The sequence below is a fragment of the Asterias amurensis genome, chromosome 9, assembly GCF_032118995.1.
Source record: "Asterias amurensis chromosome 9, ASM3211899v1".
Taxonomy (NCBI): Eukaryota; Metazoa; Echinodermata; class Asteroidea; order Forcipulatida; family Asteriidae; genus Asterias; species Asterias amurensis.
Window position 1 is genome coordinate 2,005,425 of NC_092656.1, and position 21,592 is coordinate 2,027,016.

The 21,592-nt window shown below is 38.7% G+C and overlaps 2 protein-coding genes across 2 annotated transcripts; both read right to left on the reverse strand.

The window, feature by feature from the left end:
- Nucleotides 1-541: 541 nt before the first annotated feature.
- LOC139941728 (neuronal acetylcholine receptor subunit alpha-10-like) lies at nucleotides 542-7,926 on the reverse strand. Its single transcript, XM_071938341.1, has 6 exons — nucleotides 7,761-7,926; nucleotides 5,972-6,126; nucleotides 5,239-5,283; nucleotides 4,541-4,650; nucleotides 3,149-3,684; nucleotides 542-2,155 (listed from the first exon to the last, which is right to left on the reverse strand). The coding sequence occupies exons 1-6, from the start codon at nucleotides 7,807-7,809 to the stop codon at nucleotides 1,629-1,631; spliced, it is 1,422 nt and encodes a 473-aa protein (XP_071794442.1). The 5' UTR covers nucleotides 7,810-7,926; the 3' UTR covers nucleotides 542-1,628.
- A 1,204-nt stretch (nucleotides 7,927-9,130) lies between these two features.
- LOC139941755 (neuronal acetylcholine receptor subunit alpha-10-like) lies at nucleotides 9,131-21,592 on the reverse strand. Its single transcript, XM_071938370.1, has 6 exons — nucleotides 21,425-21,592; nucleotides 14,623-14,762; nucleotides 13,913-13,957; nucleotides 13,268-13,377; nucleotides 12,087-12,622; nucleotides 9,131-11,066 (listed from the first exon to the last, which is right to left on the reverse strand). The coding sequence occupies exons 1-6, from the start codon at nucleotides 21,465-21,467 to the stop codon at nucleotides 10,543-10,545; spliced, it is 1,398 nt and encodes a 465-aa protein (XP_071794471.1). The 5' UTR covers nucleotides 21,468-21,592; the 3' UTR covers nucleotides 9,131-10,542.

Genomic DNA, 21,592 nt, shown 5'->3' on the forward strand with positions numbered 1-21,592 from the left:
AAATTGTGTACACCTTGTGTACTGAGCAGAATTTGCCTGAAAATGTTTACAAGGCTATGACCTTGTGTACTAAGCAAATTTTGCTTGAAAAATTGTGTACACCTTGTGTACTGAGCAGAATTTGCCTGAAATTGTTAACAAGACTTTAACCTTGTGTACTAAGCAAATTTGGCCTGGAAATGTGTGCAAGGCTACAGCCTTGTGTACTGAGCAGAATTTGCCTGAAAATGTTTACAAGGCTATAACCTTGTGTACTAAGCAAATTTTGCTTGAAAAATTGTGTACACCTTGTGTACTGAGCAGAATTTGCCTGAAATTGTTAACAAGGCTATAACCTTGTGTACTGAGCAGAATTTGACTGAAAAATTGTGTACAAGGCTATAACCTTGTGTACTAAGCAAATTTTGCCTGAAAATGTAAACAAGACTTTAACCTCGTGTACTGAGCAGAATTTGCCTGAAAATTGTTTACTAGGAAAAAATTTCCAGAAAATGTTTACAATGCTATAACATTGTGTACTAAGCAAATTTTGCCTGGAAAGTTGTGTACATGTACATGTACAGGGCTACAGCCTCGGTTACTAAGCAAATGTGTACAAGCCTTGTGTACAAAGCAAATTATATTGTTTACAAGGCAAATTGTACCTGAAAATGTGTACAAGGCTATAACCTTGTGTACATGTAAGGTTCTTAAAAAATATGAAAGCCAAGACAGTTTTCTCAATACAGTGTAAATTTATCTAATGTTCGAACAAAGTACAAGAACAAGACAGTATTTCCAAAAATTTGGCTTGAGTACAGGGTTTAGCATTTTATTTTACTCAACATTCATCAAAATGTCAAATCAAGGCACATTACACTCCTATTGTATCAGAAACATCATGAAAGTAGCACCATGGGAACATGTATCAGCAAGAAAAATTAATCAGTGTCTTGGTAAGCCTCGAACTACAACTTTACTCAAAATTATATTCAACATACCGATAAGAACACGTACACTTGTACATTGTGTTAGTCTTACACGAAATTACGAAACAAGTGTTAAATCGTTTGTTAGTTATATTTACAACAACAATGAAAGAGGTGCAAATATTTAAGTCAACATTTTTTTTTTTTCAAAATAATTAAGCAAGATGTACAAGGGGTAGCTGTTTCAATTTTACTGAATTCATCAAATCACAAAAAAGCAGCACAAAATTTATGTTCTGCGTGGTACCCAATGGTTATCAAAACTCTTAAAAGGCAAAGCTTTGCATGTTAATTAAGTATGTACAACAAATCTGAACAGGGGCAAGGGTCAAACTTTGCAATTCGAACGGAAAAAAACCAAAGAGAACAAAAAGAAAGCAAGGGGTGTTTACTCGATATTAATTTTACTCAAAATCCATCAAAAATGTATAGAACAAAAACGTGCAACTGGTAAACCTAGAGAAAAAGTTATTGTGGTGACTATAAAATCTTAGTTTGTAGTTTTTGCTAAAGTTAATGTTACATCAATAGAATGCTAATTGAAAATTGACAGTTGTCCAATTGAGTTAAGGGAACCAAATCTTGGACGCCACGAACCGTGTAGATGAGGCATCGAACCCGTTAGAATCACCAATTATGTTATTACTTGTACATAGACACTTATTCGTCGTCAATGTGTGTTTTTGGTTGGGCCAAAATTGCAAGAGTAGCAAAAATGGTAGTAAGTAAATACAGAAAAAAGAAGAGTCTGTCCAGTGCGCGTGCTGCATACTTCCACTCTGCCAGTATTTCTTCATCCCCATCTTGGTCGTTGCTTCTCCCTGCTAGCAGTTTCAAGTTGTTATTGATGGATAACACTGCCTTCTCCAGTTTAGAGACCTCAGATATATCATCAGTGGAGATGGCCAATTTTAAGTTCTTCATCCTTTTGGCGAGCTTGGATTTCTCGTCCAGTATCTCGCTGTCGTAGCCAGCATTATCGTTGCCGTTGCACACCAATAACGCACCTAGCGGCTTGCCGTGGGGGTAGGCCATTGAGCCAAGGATGGGCGACAAGAAGATCAAGAATTTCTTGAGCCAGAGGGGGACTGGTTTGTCGTTGGGGAGCCGATTGTGGAGATAGAGGACGAAGACAGAGAGTGCGACTGAGGACGAGGTGATGCTGATGATGACTACAAAATATTGACCTTTGGGGAAGATGAACAATACAAATTTGTACAATTGAGTTTTGGTGAATTATCATTGCGTGATATTAATACGCTTGACACGTTTTTGTAAATTATCAAAGACCGTGGGTCGATTTCACAAAATTGACTATTCCTAAAGTCAGGACTAGTCCTAGGAGATATTAAAAACAAGGCAAGTCCCAGTAACTCGTCCTAACTCGAGACAAGACTAGTCTTAAATCCACTTTGTAAACCCCAGCATCTGCATAAAATAAAACATTTGTGCAAATGTGGGGTCAATTTGTCATGCAAGAAAATAATGACAGAAAAACACTTACTACAAGTTGCACAAAATTTGTGCAACTTGTAGTGTTTTTCTGTCATCATTTAATGACCTATTCATTTGATTTTCCCCCCAGAAAATCCAGTGCTGTTAAGACCATGCATGTAATTGTATAGTATTAATTGGTTTTCACCCATACACCGATGTGTGTTAGCACTGTATACTCAGTACTTTCCCCGAGTCCTGTGAAAAAATATCACAGGCATGTTACTCGGGTGAGATTCAAACCCACGACCCTTGCAATTCTAGAGCAGTGTCTTACCAACTAGACTACCGAAGTTGCCCGGCAGCTAGAGGCAGTTCGAATACTATGTTTTGGCAGCGGGCACCGCAACGATATAATAGATGTTAAATTTGCATCGGGGATAAAGAATATTAATTGTTTTTTACCCGGTATATGGGTAAAAACCAATTAATATTCTTTATCCCCGATGCAAATTTGACATCTATTAATTGTATACCGAGAAACAAGCAGATCTAACCAATCTTGAATAGACCTTATGCACATGACGTCATTTCAGTTCGTCGCCCTCACCTTGAGGTCAAAAGGAGGTTGTTCATTGGCCAATCTATGTGCGTTTCGATTGTTTCGTCACCGTTTGACCTCAAAGATGGCGGCTGGATGACGTCAATGCATAAGGTCTATATCCCTTTACACCATATTAACTCACCAATGAGAGGCACTTGTTCGGATGAGGCTGGTATTGTTTCTGCAACCAGCAGAAGAAACACAATCAGTGACAGTAGAGACGTCAGAACAAAACTGATCTTCTCACCAGAGTCAGCCGGCAGCAGGAATGTAAATGACGTCACAAGAGAGAGAAGCATGCATGGTATAATGACGTTGAACACGTAGAATAAAGGTCTTCTGTGGATAATGATAGTGAACGTGATGTCTGGATAAGGGTCTTTACAGCATTGGTAGTAAACCACATTTTTCTTAACGTTCATGGCGTTAAGATCCCATTCTCCGTTGTCAGTGTACGCAGAAGTGTCACCATACGCAGATGTGTTGTCGAAGTCTATCATGGCGCCGCTGTAGGACCATGAACCGAATTTCATTGCACACGCTTGGGTGTCGAAGGGAAAGAAGGACACGTCAATCTTGCAGGAGCTTTTGAGGATGGCTGGGGTGTTCCAATAAACATACCCTGTGCTTGTGACTGTGATACCAGTTTCCATTAGCCCATGGTATTCAAGATCCACGCTGAAAATAGAGGTTATAAATATAACGTTTACTTGCGGTGTTGTGTCCTTGGAATAAAATACAATAGTGCGACCTCTAGCGTTGAAGTTGATTGGGGTTACGCCATCTTGAATGGTTAAGTTTAAATGACATGAGGTGAACATGAAAGCAAATTGTTAAGATAACTTCCGAGTCATCGTGATTTCCATTTTCCATACTTGACTGCACTAATGGCGTGCGTATGGCGGAAGGAACACAAAAAAAAAACTAAATTAGTTCTTAATCTCCTGTTCGATACAATAAATCTGCCGTAATTTTCACTTAAGGGCAGCGAACACTTTTGGTAATTACTCAAAACAATGATTGGCATAAAACCTTACTTGGTAACAAGTAATGGGGAGAGGTTAAGAGTACAAAACACTGTGGGAAACGGCTCCCTCTGAAGTAATGTACTTTTCGGGAAAGAAGAAATTTGCCACGAATTTGAGTTCGAGACCTCATAATTTAGAATTTGAGGTCTCAAGCATCTGAAAGCACCACTTTCGTGTGACAATGGGTTTTTTCCTTCTTTCATTATTATCTCGCAACTTCGACGACCGATGAGCGCATCTGGAGGTTTGTGCAAAAGTGCTGATCAATTTGAGGAGGTTTTAAATAGAATAACGCCCGCTTTACAACGGCAGCTGGGAGACCTTGGCACGCTAGGTGGCAGCAAACTTGTTCCTGGTAAAATGTCCATATTTTACATTGTTTCGAATACGTGCACAGAATAAAGAACAATGGGTAAACCTGGTTAAGTCTGCTGCCACCTAGATTCCCCAAAGTTCCACATTTACCGAAAATGAGCGGGACAACCTATGTTGAATAAACAACTTACTTGTTGTAGAGCACGAGGTCTGGTTTCCAAACGGTCGAATATGGTAGAATGGTATGGGCAATGCCGTCATACAGTGCAGGATCCCATTTCAGGAATGCGTCTTGCCACGACTACAAAATGAATGGAAACAAATATACACGCACAAGTTCAGTCAGTTAAAATACAAGTAAAAATCAAAACTTAGCAAAGGTATTACAGTCAACTCATTAAGATTAAAGTATGTCTACTATTGGAGTGTAAACTGCATGCAGTGACGTCATCTTAGAGATACGCTGATGAAACTCTGAAAATGCACAGTATACGCCCAGCACAAAAAGAGGCCAGATAACAACTTCCTTTATATCTCTAGGTGAGGGCGCCATACTCAAATGACGTCATAAGCAGGAGGTTTGTGCGATAAACTTGAACAAGGTAACGAATGAATGATTGCAAGGGTCGTGGGTTCCAATCCCACCCGAGTAATACGCCTGTGAAATTTTGTTTACAGTGCTAACACACATCGGTGTATGGGTAAAAACCAAAATTAATATTCGTTATCCCCAATGCAAATTTAACATCTCTTAGTAAAGAATGAAGGTTTGTTACTCCGTTTCCTAATACTGGATGATGCAACTATGACTGGTCATGCATTAATATAATAAATGTTGTTATAAGCCTATACATTGTTGAGTTCTTTTAATAAACACTTATGTACTTACAAACCGTAGCCACAAGCTGGTTGTAATCTGTTGCTTTTTTTCATCCTGTGAAAGAGTGAAAACCGAGCTAAAGTTAGTGAGAATTACGCATCATGCAGCAAGTCCGTGGAGACGATCAGTGTATTTTATTCCGTTGTTCTTTTGTCTTGGTGCATTGCAAAACAAATCTACATTTTTGTGTTTCACTGCAATCAGCCCGCTATCCCTGGAGGGTTTGCCCTCGTCATGTGACCTCGTCAGTTGACCACAGCAAGCTTGAGTTGCGTCTGAATTTACAGGTCAGCCAATTAATACAATCTTTTGGAAGCTACGGAATTACATGTTTAATGCATTGTGATACGAATGCAGATTGCACAGTGGGTTCAGCGTCAGTTTCGGTTTTGTGGCGCAATCCTTTTGCAATAAGTATATAACCTTATTATTATAAAAATGGGTGGATGGTTTAAGATCTTTTTTTATGCAGTTGTTTCAACCAGTTAAAATAAAATACAGCACTGAAGCAAGTAATATTTCGAGAGAAGTTTTTTATTATTTCTAGACCGTGTACGTTATGTAAATATGTGGAAGTTTGTACCTGTGTCTTATAAAAAGTACCCGACCCCAACCAATAAATCTGCACCCCTAATCGATACACAACGGTGTAAGGGTAAAATCAAAGTGAATATTCTGTACCTCCATTCAAATTTAACAAATACAATTCAAACACTCTTGTAATTTCTTCACCATAACATACCATTTCGGCAATCATCTGTAAGGCTGCCCCGAAGGTAACTACGACGGTCTCGTTAAAATTAGCAACCGGTCTGATTTCAGGGTTGTGTTTGTCCAGTAAGTCATGATAAAGACGTACCTCGTGCGACTCTACCTGGTATGACCCTGCATTTACACCTGCGGGAAATTCAATTAATTGATGTGAGTACAAAACAACACGTGCTTATTAGGGGCTTTGTTTTACTTGATTAAATATTAGACTTTTAGAGCTTGAGGGACATGTGTAACAATTGGTAATAATCAATGGCAAAGTATACACATTATATGTGACTCAACAAATACATGACATAACAAACATGTGAAAGCTTAAGGCTCACTCGGTTACAGAAATGGCGAGAAGAACAAACAATAATTGAAATTGTGTCCACTATTTTCAAATATTGAGTTTTAGACTTGGATAAGCCTTACCGATGGTTCGATTCCATTTTCATGCACTTCGAACAAACGATTCCAAATGTTGTCCAGACTATCTTGAAACAATATAAACTATGTGCAAATCTGTGAATATTATGCTCACTCTAACCGATGTTATGATAAGGCGTTCATTGACAATTATGTGTTTTTCAATAAGACGATTCATCAATAAAGCCAGGTAGGCCTACTCTCCTTTCAAGATGCAATGCAGGTACATGAACACTTATCAAGTGAAACATTTGTCCATATCCAAGACATCTATGAGTGACGTCAATCTAAAAAACGGGTCTGTATACTTTTTTTTTTTTTTTTTTTTTTTTTTTTTCTATTGACATCCAACAGCGGAAAGCCGCCACTTACAGGAATCGTTAAAAACTATGTACGTAGGAGCCTACATGTTTTGTACGGGAATATCTTTGGTATTTGTCCTTACTTAAAAATTATGTACAATATATACGGCCCTGATTTTACATGTTGACTGGTGGAAAAAATCCTTCTTTAAAATCAACGTCGTAGTAGGTGTGAAACCCAAATGACGTCATCTTTCGAGTGACGTCATAAATGTACAGACCTATTTTTCTCAGAAAGATGTCAAAGCATGTTGACATTTGCAATGAAAGGGTATCGAATAACATGGTAATTTGAATCAGTTGAACATGAGGTTAGATACTTTCAAATTTGTCCCCATCCTTATGTAAACCGAGTAACATATCACATTAAGCTGGACATTCCCTTCATCTGTAAAATTACTCTTGCTGGTGAGTTCTAAAGTCAACATGCTTAAGATTAATGTATGCCTAAGTCTGAATGGTCTAACCTATTTCATACAGAATAGAGTATTGCACTGAAATCAGCAACACAAGCCAAGACCAGGGATGATATTCCCATCCAGCCAAAGTACCATGTTAAGTGAACTTGTATTTGTTTCATGTGTATTTACAAACTGGTTCATTTTAGTTTGTCGAGCAACAATGTCTACCTACTTAGTTGTGTAAAACTTGGCCCGGCTTTTGGGTAACTTTCCGTATCGGTGTCAGGACACTTCGTACCTTTGCGCATACGGAAACTTTCCCCCTTGCCCTTTCAAAAACGAAGCACTTTAAACGTGAACTTTGCATAACTATAATGTTTGTTTTTGCAAAAGATAGTTAATGGCCTAACGTTTCCGACGTTTCAACTCTTAAGGTAGTCTCTCTCTTTGTTACACAGAAGCTGTTTGGGCTGGTTGTTGTACATTTCTACCTCACCATTGAGGTAGGAATTAGGCACTGGAAATCACAAATAGTGCTAACAGCAAACACCGTATTTTTAGGGATAAATCAAATGTAAGTGTTTACCTTGTAGTGTGAGAAGAAATGTTGACACAAATATCAGCAGATGCATCATCGTCGATTGGTATCTTTAGACACGGAAAACAGCAGCAAAATAAATCCGCTTGTAGTGTTTACAGCCAATGTTGAACTTCGCAATACAAATCCACATGAAGCTTAAGGGTTGCAGTGATGTAAGACCATTCTATCAGATTGACTCTGCAACATCAATCTGGTCATGGATTGGTGATCGGGTACAATGGGTTTGGTCTATTGATGAAAAAGGTGATAGATACCAGCTGGTATCTCCAAATGGGTGGCTAACAATAGAACGCATCTAATCTCTTGTTCGATCAAGTCTCGGAGTCTTTCAGACAAGAAGCTTCACCTATTGCGTACCACGGAGGTCTTCCTCCATGGTAACCATGGGCCCAGTCTCATAAAGCTGATAAGCAGAAAACATTGCTTAGTAAATTTATATGCCAAGCAAACAATGAGTAACCAGTCGTAACAATTCGACATTTTTTGGACTTTTTGGCTGGTAACCAGTTAAGCTATATTTGTCTGTTATTGACAAATTGTTTTGCTCACAGGCTTTTTGAGGTTGGGTCTTGGTTGGATGAGACAGAAGGTATCATCTAAGAGCATTGTTTTTAGTAATTACTCAGAATAATTATTAGCATAATACCTTATTTGGTGACGAGTAATGAGAGAGGTTGATAGTATACAAATATTGACTGCTTCGAGTGCTATGGTTAAAACTATGACTCCCGAGGTGATCCACGGAGCGTTCTATTTTCCCGAGGCGAAGCCGAGGGAAAATAGAACGCTCCGGGGATCACCGAGGGAGTCATAGTTTTTAACCATTGCACGAGTAAAAGCAGTCAATATTTGTTTTATAACACCCCAAACATTTCTAAATACTGTACTATTATTATTAAGTTACAGACCTGAATGCTACAATCCACGGACGATGCGAATACAGATTGCAAACACTTTTACTTACTGTGTTGCATGTAGTGTCGTGCAATCCGAAATGGTTACAGACTATTAATTTATGATCCTCGTACACGCAACGGACGTCTGGGTACTGCACGCCGTGTGCTAGTCTGTCGGACTAGCGCACGGCGCCATGTGCTAGTCTTCGGACTAGCGCATGGCAAACCGACGGCCGTCATGTAGCAAAACTAAGACATGTCATGTGACGCGCTCTAAACCAATGAGCAGGCAGAATCTTTGCAAGGGGTGTTATAATATAAAACATTGTGAGAAACGGCTCCCTCTGAAGTGACTTAGCTTTCGAGAAAGATAGTAATTTTCCACGAATTTGATTTTGAGACCTCAGATTTAGAACTTGAGGTCTCGAAATCAACCTTCTAAAAGCACACAACTCCGTGTGACAAGGTTTTTATTTTTATTTTATTATTATCTCGCAGCTTCTACGACCAACTAATTGAGCTCAAAATATCACAGGTTTGATATTTTATGCATTTGTTGAGATACACCAGGTGAGGAGACTGGTATTTGACAATTACCAATAGTGCCCAGTACTAGTGTCTTTAAGGTGGTATAACTACGGTTAAGACATGGTGAATGAACACCGAGTTGATTATGGTTGACCAATACATTTACAAAATCTTCAAATACTCAAGCGTGGTTCGATATTAGATAATTACCATTATTATTATTTTGGGGTTTTGTACACATTATTGAACTAGTCTGAGAATGTTGTTACTTTCAAATATTTATTACATGTCATCGTATAAACAGCTTGATACATCTCAACTATAGATCTATATTTGTATGTACATTGTACATCTATACATTATTTTTACAAAATGAGGCAAATTTACAACTATGTCTCACTCTGTTTGTACTATTCGAAGCAAAGCTGCAATCTAATAAAACAAAATAAAACATCAAAAGGGAAAGAATCAGCAATGGTATTATACTAAAGCTTTTTTCAGGCCGGAGCTGTAGTCCAAGCCGAGGTTTTGAAAAAGGACCGGGATCTCCACCTGTGCATGTGGTTTTGCACTTTTCCAAAACGATAGAGAGAGATTAAACATGCCTCTTCTAACAAAACTCATCTATTACAATCCTACAAATTATAGTTAGACAATTGGTAATAATAAATGGACACAAATATTTTGCATAGTAGAAGTAATTAAAAAACAGTAACGTATTATTCATTAACCTCGTTCCCAGTGGTGTACAATCTCGTCGCAAACATGGTGCTTCGATGGTTGTGGCAAGATTTACACTGTCCATGGTAACGAGGTTGTGTATGCATGTTGGTAAATGCAAATCAAATATGGCCGACTCGGCAGTCAACATTAATAATGTGTTGTTAAAGATGGATTGCACATAGCGTCATCGACCGCCATAGTTGATGATAAACAACTCTCAGCCAATGATAGACTTTCATGCGTGCACGTTTTATCAAAGATAGTGCTCAATGACGTCACGTGCAAACAATCATTAACTAAACAAGTTAACAAATGTTGTAAGTACTACTTGTTAAAGTATAGATTGCCTATAGCGTCTACTTATATAACATTTCGATTTCGCCTTTAACCAACCAGTGTACGTTTAAATTGTTTATCGCAGAGGTAAAGTTTCGTTTAAAATAAGATACAATTTTGTTTTAAAAAAAATTAAGATTGTCCAGCACTTTTCACAAATAATTTGTCAAAACATTTTATATAGCGATTTTATCTACCATGGCAGGGACCACCAGGTTGGTTATTATGAGCATTTATTTTATATGTTAATTCCCCGGTTTATTGTTCCGTAAAAAGGGGAAAAGTTACAACAAGTCCTCTTCCAAAGTAAACGGCTTGGGTTGGCACAGGATTCCAACGGTGGTAACAATAGTAGTGACCAAGAAAGTCCACATAAACATCCTATCGAACACCAGCGCCACGTACTTCCACTCCGTCAAAATCTCCTCATCCGAATCTTCATCTTTAGCGCGTTTAGTCAGAAACTTAAGATTATCCAAGATGGAACTCACAGTCTTATCAAAGTGCTCTGATGCGGGTTGAATCGTAGATACCACGTTAAGGTTCTCGTTACCACTGTGAAGTTTCTTGTCACTCCCTAGACCACCATTAGTGATGTAGTTGTTCTCGACGACTGTTTCCTGCGGGGCCGGAGCGACTTTCATTGTGTTCTTCATGCAAAGCACCTTGGCTATGTAGTTGAAGGATAAGTTACGGAGCCAAGCGGGTACTGGTTTGGTACCGGGCAGACGGTAGTGCAGGTACAAGACGAAGACTGTCATGACTGTGGACGCTGAGACTAGTACGATTGTAGCCAGGTAATATTGCCCTGCAAGGAGAACAAACAAAATCAAATAAGTTCAATGTCAACCTAACTTTATTTTGATTTAAGCCTTCAGTTTCCCTTACAGCGACGTACGACTTTTGTTGTCGTGGGGGACTCCGTAATTTTAACTTCCATTGTAAATCTAGAGCATATGGTCTATGGAAACATAAAGTCAAATATAAAAAAAATCGATGGGTTGAGATTGATGATTATGTAATAAGAAATGTTGGTCGAAGTTTCGACCAACAAGGCACGGTATGGTCTTCAAGAAAATTGCGTGTGTTAATTAATGTTTGTAAGTTTATCATAAGAATATTAATCGTGTGTGTAAGTTTTCATCTAACGTGTATAAAACCAGTTGTTCTCGTAGATTAATCAATGTTAAAGGGTGCCTCAACTTGCAACAGTGCTTAAGGATAGGGCGAATATACACCACTATGGCTCGTCAATACACTGAATCGTCAGTGTTAATGTGTTATGTGTTTAGTTGTTGTCCAAAGTAACTTTGTAAAATCTTAATTTATGCTTGAATATTAATCGTACAGGTCATAAACGCAGGACTAGATGGAGAAACGCTTAAATTGTTTTGGGGGTAAAGAACTGTGCTAAACTGAATCGTGAGCTGCTATGTCTAAATTTCGCTCGGCTCCAGCGCCTTGCCTGATCACCAAAGGCGCTGGGATTGGCAAACGTATCAAGCACGTGCATTGGTCCTTCTAGAAAATGCTCAGTCCCATCATGCATCACACTTACACCGCAATGAACTACATATATGACGTACTTCCTCGACGTGTTAGTCGACAGGGTAAAAAGAAACCGTGCAATTTCGAGGCATGTTTGTGTAGATCATTGTATTCTACTTTTACAATATCTTTCCAGCCATATACATTTTACAACAAATGGTTACAGAACGATTTTCAAAGACCAACTCGACATATCCAAGGCAACGTGTTCCTTTAAAGTAATTCTGAAGCGCACATACAATAAAATTGTCTACAGTCGAAACTTTTTTCAAAGCCTTACCAATAAGAGGCACCACTTCTGACGTAGGCGGCATCGTTTCAGCCACTAGGAGAAGAAACACAGTGAGGGCCAGCAGGATGGTGATCCCCAAAGTCACCTTCTCCCCAGAGTCAGCCGGCAAGTAGAAATCCAACACAGTAATCAATGAGATCAGCATACACGGTATCATCAGATTGAACATATAAAATAGAGGGCGTCTTCTGATGACGATGGTAAACGTGACGTCAGGGAACGGTTCCGGACAGCATTGGTAGTACGCGATGTTATTTCTGACCGGCATTCCGACGAGGGTCCACTCTCCGTTGTCGATGAAGGCTGAGATGTCCCCGGAAACTGAGCGGTTTGACAGGAAGATCTGGAAGCCGTTGTAAGCCCAGGAGCTGAACTTCATCGGGCAGTGCTGTTCGTCGAACGGGAAGTAGGACACGTCAATCTTACAGGTGCTTGTGTAGATGGCCGGTGCGTTCCAATAGACTATGCCGGTGTTTGTGATGACTGCATTGGTCTCCATCATACCACTAAACCCAGAGTCGGCACTGGGGGAAAAGGTAAAAGGTGTTTTTAATGTAATAATACATGACACAAATTAGTGTTGTTATCAATAAGTTATTAAGTTGCACAAACGCTAAAGTTCAGCAATAAGGGTGTATATTGATCTGCTTTAGGTAATTAAGGGGAAGGTACACGTTTGGTAATTACTCAAAACAAATATTAACTTAAAAACTGACTTGGTAACGAGCATTGGAGAGCTGTTAATAGTATAAAACATTGTGGGAAACGACTCCCTCTGAAGTAACCTAGTTTTTCAGAAAGAGGTAATTTCTAACTGAAATAATAAAAGACTCTCAGGCAGAAGTATTTTATTCCTATCTGAAAGCACACACATTCGTTCAACAAGGGTGTTTTTTCTTTCATCATTTTCTCGCAACTTCGATGACCGATTGAGCTCAAATTTTCACAGGCTTGTTATGTTATACTTATGATGGGATACACCAAGTGAAAATACTGGTCTTTGACGATTACCAAACGAGTACAGTGCCTTTAAAGACTGGAATTATATCTACCTCGAGAACCGACCTAAGTGACACTTCTCGTATTTCCCCTAAGTACGGGGCCAATTTGTAAGAACTAATCGTGTTTTAAGTTAAAAAGTTAAAAACCCAAAGTGTTGCCGGTCTTACTTTGTGTACAGCACGATATCCGGTCTCCATATTGAGTCAATAGGAACAATCAGTCTGTCTGTTCCTCCATAATTATCAGCATCCCAAATGAAGTTGCTGTCCGTCCATTGCTGGTATGAATAAGCAAACAAAACAACAATGATTTAATCGTTTACAAATAAATGGGCCTTCGTCAAGGTGTTGTCATTTTGACGCATGCCGTTAACGGCTTATGTGCTGCTAGTTTCTTCAAAACCTTGATTTTGGACGTCACAAACTACGTTTCAAGATGTCTTGAAGAGAGATTTGGTAGACTTTAACATCACGGCCTCAGATGGCTAACCACCGCTCCAGCTGGTGGTCTATGCTGTAAGATGGGATGAGACACGATCACCAACAAACTGACAATATGAGGAGAGGAAGATGTCCTTGATGGATGCATCTAAAGTTGACATTGTTGTCCGCGACAAACGTCTGCCAACTGACGCGTCGTGACGGATTGATATTGAAACCAACATTCGTGATCAATCTTACGAAAAATTCAGAATTGTACATATCATTATAACATATTAAATACATTTCATTGATAAACACAAAATAAACAATTAGCAATCCCTTAAAACAAATTCACTCATGCAAGTCTTCCTGTTTTCGCTAATAACTTACCATTCGCATCCACAGGTTGACTGTAATGACCTGGTTCTTCTCATCCTGTTTTGAAAAAAAAAAAAAAAAATCATACCTGGTCAAAATATTTACCTTGATTTATAACTGTATGATAAACATTTCGTCCTAATGGGAGTCAATAATTCGACCGTGAGTAGTATGTTCTTAAAAAGGAGTTGTAACTCGAAGTGTGTGGTGCAGGTTGTTGTCCTGTTGACTTAAAGGGAACGTTACCAAGGGAACCAAGTGGAGGTAATTAATAACAATGTTTGAAAGACCACGACTTCAAAGAAATGCATGTTGGGTTTGTTACAATTTGAATCTGAGAAAAACTTCATGCCTGATGCAAATCCATCAAATTCGTGCAACGAGGGGTTTTCTATCTTTCAATTCTTGCAACTTCGATCGACCCCAAACTTTCACATGTTTGTTATGTTTAAAAGCGTTTAAGACACTGGTCCTTCACCATATTGTTACCAAAAGAATACCCTGCCTTAGTCTATGTGTGTCATGTATTATCAATTAAGTTGATAATTGTAATGTGTACAGTTTGGCTCCGGATAAATAAGTCAGCAATTGGTAGCTTGAATCTCTTCAGCTAATAAATAAATAATGTTCAACACATGCGCCCAAACACAATGGCAAAACAATTGCAACGTTTTACATACGTTACTAATCATTACGTCACGGCCATTATGTGTTATATTTACCATTTCTATGATTTGTTGAAGTGCTGCACCCAGCTTGACTTGAACAGCATCGGATGAATTAGCAACAGGTCGGATGACTGGGCTGTAGTTAGAGAACATGTCGTTCAATAACTGGTACTCATCAGGAGAACCATGTGCACCTGTATAGCAGATAGAAAAAAAGGTTAATAATAATAATAACCCGTTTTTATATAGCGCTTTTCACACGCGGAGGGCGTCTCAAAGCGCTTCACATTATTACCTCTGGTCACTGGGCCTTAAATCACTCCTTAAACCATCTCAGCTCCCTGGTGGGGAGTATACAGCCTTGTGCAACATTAATATGCGTTACTCGGCTAACTTAATCACAAGAACCATCTCTGCCCTCGCAGGTACCCATTTACCCATGGGTGGAGAGAAGCAATTATAGTTAAGTGTTCTTGCTCAGGGATACAAGTGTCACGACCGGGATTCGAACCCACACTCAGCTGAACAGAAGCATCAGGGCTTGAGTTCGGTGTTCTTATCCACTCGGCCACGACACCCTACGTTTAATGAAGGGATGGTGCACAATAATTGTTATATAGTATATTCATTTTGTCTTTCTTTTGTTGTTGTTTGGTGATGCTCAAGTGAGATTAACGGATATTTATATTATACATTTCTCATGAGCTGTGGTGTTTCTGAAAAGCAGCAAGTATTATTAGAACCACTTAACCTAATAGAGGGACTTACTATATTGATGTCGCCGTATGTCATAAAAAATATGTTAATATGTTTTTAAAACTATTGTAAGACTCTGTAATTTGTCATTCGGGTCACCAAGTTTGTCAATTTTAATAAAACTCAAAATTCAAATCTAACCTAAATGTATCGTCACCTTCTTAATTTCAAATCCTTGATCTGTTGTTTATTTGATGGGAAGTTTGTTTGTTCGTATGTTTTGTTTGGGGATGATTTTGTTTTACATCTCTGCTTCAGGATGTGAGTTTTGACGGGCTTTTTTCTCCCCCTTTTTTATGGGGGAGGGGGCCATTTTCAATATAACACCTTCAATACAACTGTGGATGCTGACTCATTGGAGAAATAGGCGTATGACGACTGCTCGTCTTACGTTCAAAGTAATTGATTTTGGTCAATCGACTTAATTTGCATTCAATTTCTTCTGTAAGCGCTATTAGGTAATTTGTCCACAAATGGAAGCAATTGTTTTATCCACTTTCTTCTTCTCGGTTGAATCGATATCACAAATGAAGATTGCTGATGAGAAAGCTTGTACATGTAGAATCGTAAGTACACGAAGACAACATGGTACAGTGTTTACCGTCCACTAACCAAACATGATTCGATTTCATCATTTAAAAAAAAAAGGAAAAAGAAGTAGAAGAAAAAAAAACGTTGTTGAAAAAAATAATAATTGAATCAATAAAAACTAATAATTTCATCCGAGAATCTTCGCATGAGGGTTTGATGCACCCGTAGGTTGAACTTTCAAATGATAGAAAAGGCACCCCAGGACGTCTTCAACAAACTGACGATCGATCTAACCCACATTCATAAAATGAATCAGATATCGACTTGGTTCGAAGCATGACAATTCTACAATTGTAAAGTTGTTATCGTTCCACAATGCCATCGAGATGGAAACCTTGGTGAATGTTTGAGAAAAGCAAAATCGTAAAATCCACACCCTGGTGAAGTTGGTGCGTTAACAATGCAATTGCAATTAAAGAAGATATGAATAAACATAATGAACAAAATTTATAACAATTCAGATAAATAGAGCAAAGTACTTGTATATTTATTATTAATATTTTGTTTGGACCGTGGGCACAGCCATTCCATCTTAGGTATACGTTTTTGTTGTGTCCATTGTATGAACAAAAGTTTAAAAACCACTGATAAAATGATGAACACAAGTGTTTGAGTGTGTCAAATACAAGATTCGCAATTAGTATATCGTTGTTCATTTGGTGCCTTATTACCTTAAAAACAAAACTTGAAAACGAAAATGTAATGTCTTTTTCAAAATACCTTTATGTTAACTTGTATGAAGCCCTTTTGTTACTACAATGTGAGAGAATGTTCTATTAATGTGCTTTATAAACTAAACATTTATCAGAAAAAGGGGGTAGGGGAAATACGACATCAATTTTCGTTGATTCTGATGTGATGAAATCACAAAAAAGATTACAACTGTACACACATGTAAATCCACAGTGTTACAAGCACGAACCACTTCATAAAGACTACCTCTTATTCCAAGACTTGTGGCCTTCGATCGATCCAGTGCACGGTGCAGACGGTTTTTCAGTTATAAGACAAATACTATCGACTTTTCTTATTCTGCAACGGTTCCTCGAGAGGTTTAGAGAATGATAGAATGGCGACTGGGTTGAGAATGTTACTTAGGTAGGCCTAATCCCCAAGACGCTGTGCCAAAGTTGGCTTTGTTATCTTCCCAAGCAAATAGCAACAATTCAATATTAGTGTACGCCCAATAGAATGATATTGACGTACATTGCAGACACTCGTCATGTAACTTAATTTTCTTGCTTTTTATACGAATACAACTATTTTAGGGCGAAACTTGTTGAGTTTCAACAGAAAATGAAATAATGTATAAGCTTTGGTAAACTGCTTACTACAGCAAAGAACGGTATGAATGGGAACAACACACATCGGTGGCCTGAACGTTAGCAGATTCTTTCTCGAAGGCTAACGATGTCTGGCTTTCGAGAAAGTTTCTGCTAGGATCGAAACTTCACGCCAGTAACTATGTTTTGCTTCAAACAAATATTTGCTATAGAGGTTAAAGCCACCCGCAACGCACATTGTCTCATTATGTATTATGTGGTCATTTAACTATATTTTAACAATACATTTTGCGTGCATAAATCTGACTGGTGTTAGCGGGTGTTGCGGAACTGTTGCTACAATATATCTGGAAAACTCATATAAAACAGACCCACTTTGGAAAGGTTCCAAGACTCACTTGGCTATTTCTTTTAATCATGGAAGTACGAATTTCACTCATTTTGTGAGATGATTTTCATCCAACAATGCAAACATATTTCACAAAAATCATTGACTAGAGTGTTGGTTAAAGGAGAAGCGAAATGGTGGACAGCCGTAATGTTTAAAAAAATAAAAAAAATTTTTTTTGTTTCATTTTCGTTTCACAAACTTTGTTGGATACGGGACTCGAGTGAGCAGTTTAGTCAATCCTCAAAAACGTTCAACTTTGAAAATATATCAAGGAAAACCATTCGGGAAACTTAATCAACGTAGGCTACATCATAACAAAGTTGTTCAGATATCATTGCATTTCATGTAGCACAAACAAAATATATTTTGAGTGGTCTTCTTGCAAGTTAGTTTTCAGGAAGGCTTCCCTTTCCTTTAAGTTTGGTGCAGTGTCCTACCGGGCACTTAAGAGAATCCAACTCAAGCTCTGGTGTTTCTGATCAGCAGAGTGTGGGTTCGAGTCCCGGTGTCGCATGCAATTATGTCCTGTATGCAATACTATCCGAAGGACATTATTACATGTGCAATAATGTCCGCCGGACGGTTTTGCATATGCAATCGTGTCGCCCGGAAGCTGCTCCATAATGCAATTGTGTCCTTCCGGACACATTTGCATATGCAGTTGTGTCCGCCCCCGTGCAATCTGTCCTTATAGTAAATTAAACGGAGACCAGACAACTCGTCCGTCGGACAACTCGACGGTTCAGACGACTGGACGGTTACTGTAGAGTTGTCCGAACGGACGAGTTGTCTGACATTCAATAAACGCCCTTGGTCGACGGAACACGTTCGCCATTTTTTTACAAGCTAAGTGCATGTCGTGAATGACATGGGAAATGTTCGGCCGTTGGGTATTCGCTGCAATCATAAAACACGTGAATATTCATAAGTAGGATTTGAAACTTTGCATGGTAGAAATACGATATAGAAAGGTTTGCGGTAACACCATGTAATGACTATCTCAAAAATGAGTTGGGGTGTTTCTGAAAAGAACCGTTGGTTTCAACTCGACGTTTCGATCAGTATGCTCTGATCGTCTTCTTGAGAATGCTTTCGAGTTGAAACCAACGGTTATTTCCAGAACCACCCCAACTCATTAGAGATAGTCATTACATGGTGTTACCGCAAACCTTTCTATATACATTGTAGTGAATATTAATGCTGCATTACGTAGGTTCGTGCATGCACGCTCCCTACGCGCGCACATACATATACAGTCATGTACATGTCTGCCGGACGGTTTTTGCATAGCCCTGCACATGATTGCATATGCAAAAGTGTCCGGAGCGGACAGTATTGCATGGCGGACAAAATTGCATCTGACACTGGTCGTAAAACTTGTGTCATTGAACAAGATGCTTTACAATAATTGTTTTTTTCTTCGGATGCCGCATTAAGCCGAAGATCCCGTGTAGGGGCCTACTACGATTAGTGGTATTCCTACACGTGTAGGCACACACGTAAAATAACACAGAACACTTGTGGTGGAAGAGGGGGTTCTTGTTCACATAGCAAGCACCCTTGTTTACATGACTATTTCCTCAGTCTTGTGAGCTAAATGTTAAAGTTCATTTATGAGACATCATTTGTAAAACAACCAGAAACACGTAATGGTAACAACACATTCAAATATCCAATGCTGATACACTGTCCCACCCCTTGCTAATTGGATGGTATTTTGAGTTGGTCTTTGAGGGCATTCGGCTATTTCTACCTCCATGGCTAGCTATACAAACCGCCATGATGTTCTTATCGCTGCCTAAATCCATAAGTATTGTAGGATGAGCAGAGAAGGACAATAAACCGTCACAACCCCGGGGCATTGTGGATTGGTATTTTCTTTAATAATAACCCGGATTGGTTCGTATGAAAGAGCCCTTCTCGGCTATGTTAATGTTGGTGTAACTCTCTATTCTTAAGGGTTTGTAATCCCTTTTGGATCCCACAGCCAGCATACACGACAAAAAGGAAATTCGATTTACTAAAACCATATTCAGCTGCAGTATATAGAGTCTGACACAAACCACTAGAACCGTCGTGTCGTCGGCCTATAGGTTTATATACTGTTATTCTGAAGCTGTTAACAATAACGAGCTTTCCAGCCTAACATGACAAAAGTATACAAGAAGTCAATCAGGAACAAGTACACTTTAAAAGTAGTGTTTAGATTTCAACACATTTCTAAGCATAATTTGTGTACTTTGTCACATTTTTTAACTAAAACTTGCTTTTGCTAAAGATTCGTGTGTGTGGGGGGGGTCTGAATCCCACAAACCATTTTAAGCAGGTGTTCATCATTTAATCATGTTTAAAAGTTTGGAACACCATTTTGTGTTTAGAATGTTAACACAGTTGTTATGTTCTCTTTCAATATTTGTATAGTATCCTTCAACGAGTTGCGTTGACCAGAATGTGTTCCTACCTGCTAACAGTTCCTCGAACATGCTTGTGTATCACTGAGCGTTTTTGAAAAGAAGAAAAAATTACAACCAAAAAGATGTTTTCTTTGCGACTTCCATTTGTGTCGTGCATGTGGTTGAGGGCGATGTAGAATGATCATTTTAAAAAGGAATTGTAAAGTTGTACTAAGTAATTTACTTTGTAACCCCCAATTGAATGCAAAGAAAACATGGCTATAATGAGTTGGTGGAAGGCCCGTGGATATTGTGCATTCACTTTTTGTTTCATTTATTTCGGGCTGCAATTCGTAAACGTCCAAACACTTTACAAGGACCAGCAAGAGTGAACTTTAGCTCAAAAGACAAATGGCTGTAACATTATGGAAAGGTTTGCGGTAACACCATGTAATGACTATCTCTAATGAGTTGGGGTGGTTCCGAAAAGAACCGTTGGTTTCAACTCGACGTTTCGATCAGTATGCTCTGATCGTCTTCTGGAGAAAGCTGTAACATTTTGACTCCCGCGAAGCAGCAAACACATTATAATTACAAACAGTTAGTGTCTCGCGACATTGTTATAAACGTTCTTAAAAACAACATTAAAACTTTGTTGTTATAGCTAATATAAGTTTAGTATAGTCTGGTTTTAAAGAACGGTTGTTTACAAACTTCAACCAGTGGGATTACTCTGTTATCTACATTAGGCCTATAGAAGAGTTTCTGTCCCACCTCAAGAATATTATAACTATTTATAAAGGATGTGATTAGTAACAGAAGCGATTAAAACATTTAATTGTTTTCAATGTTCAATTGTCTTCAATGTTCAGACTCACCACTCGTTAAAATAACCAACAACTTGTTCGAGTGTTGTGTTTTACTACACACCAATTCAATGTTCGAAATATCTACTTATGGGTGAACTTTGAGAGATACTTTATAAACTGTAAGACCCTTTATGTCACCGAATCATCACCAATGTATAAGGACCGGTTTGTGATCTGCAGAGCACCACTACCAAGAAACATTGATGTCACAAACGAATGTTTTACATTGCAACAGGCCGTGGTATAAACAACGTTTCACGCGCAGAGTTCGGCCTGAGTAGCGTCAACTTTATGAAAGCCACGACGGGGATTATTACATCTACATCTATTCAGCGCAAACCTTTCTATTACATGGTACCTTCTGGTTAGTGTATGTTGGTCAAAATGGCATCGGAACACTTTAATGTTGCAGTTAAACACACCATTTCGCTGTAATAGTATAATGAGCGAGAAAGAATTGGTAGAGAAACAATAAATTATCGGGAGCCAACTCCGTCCCGGAACGGAAGGAGTGGAAAATGAAGTTGATACACAGAGAGAAGCAAAATGAAACCAAGAACAAACAATAGTTACCGTATAAGAAGCAACCAAAGATGACCAAAAGTGCCGACCACATCTTGACGATAAAATCCAGTTTCCACTTTATTTCTCCAATGTTTCTCTTCTCCGGCCAGTAAGGGCAAACCAACCCCTTATTACATTAAAAGTGTATCAAGTATAGTGTCTACTCGTTGAGTAACG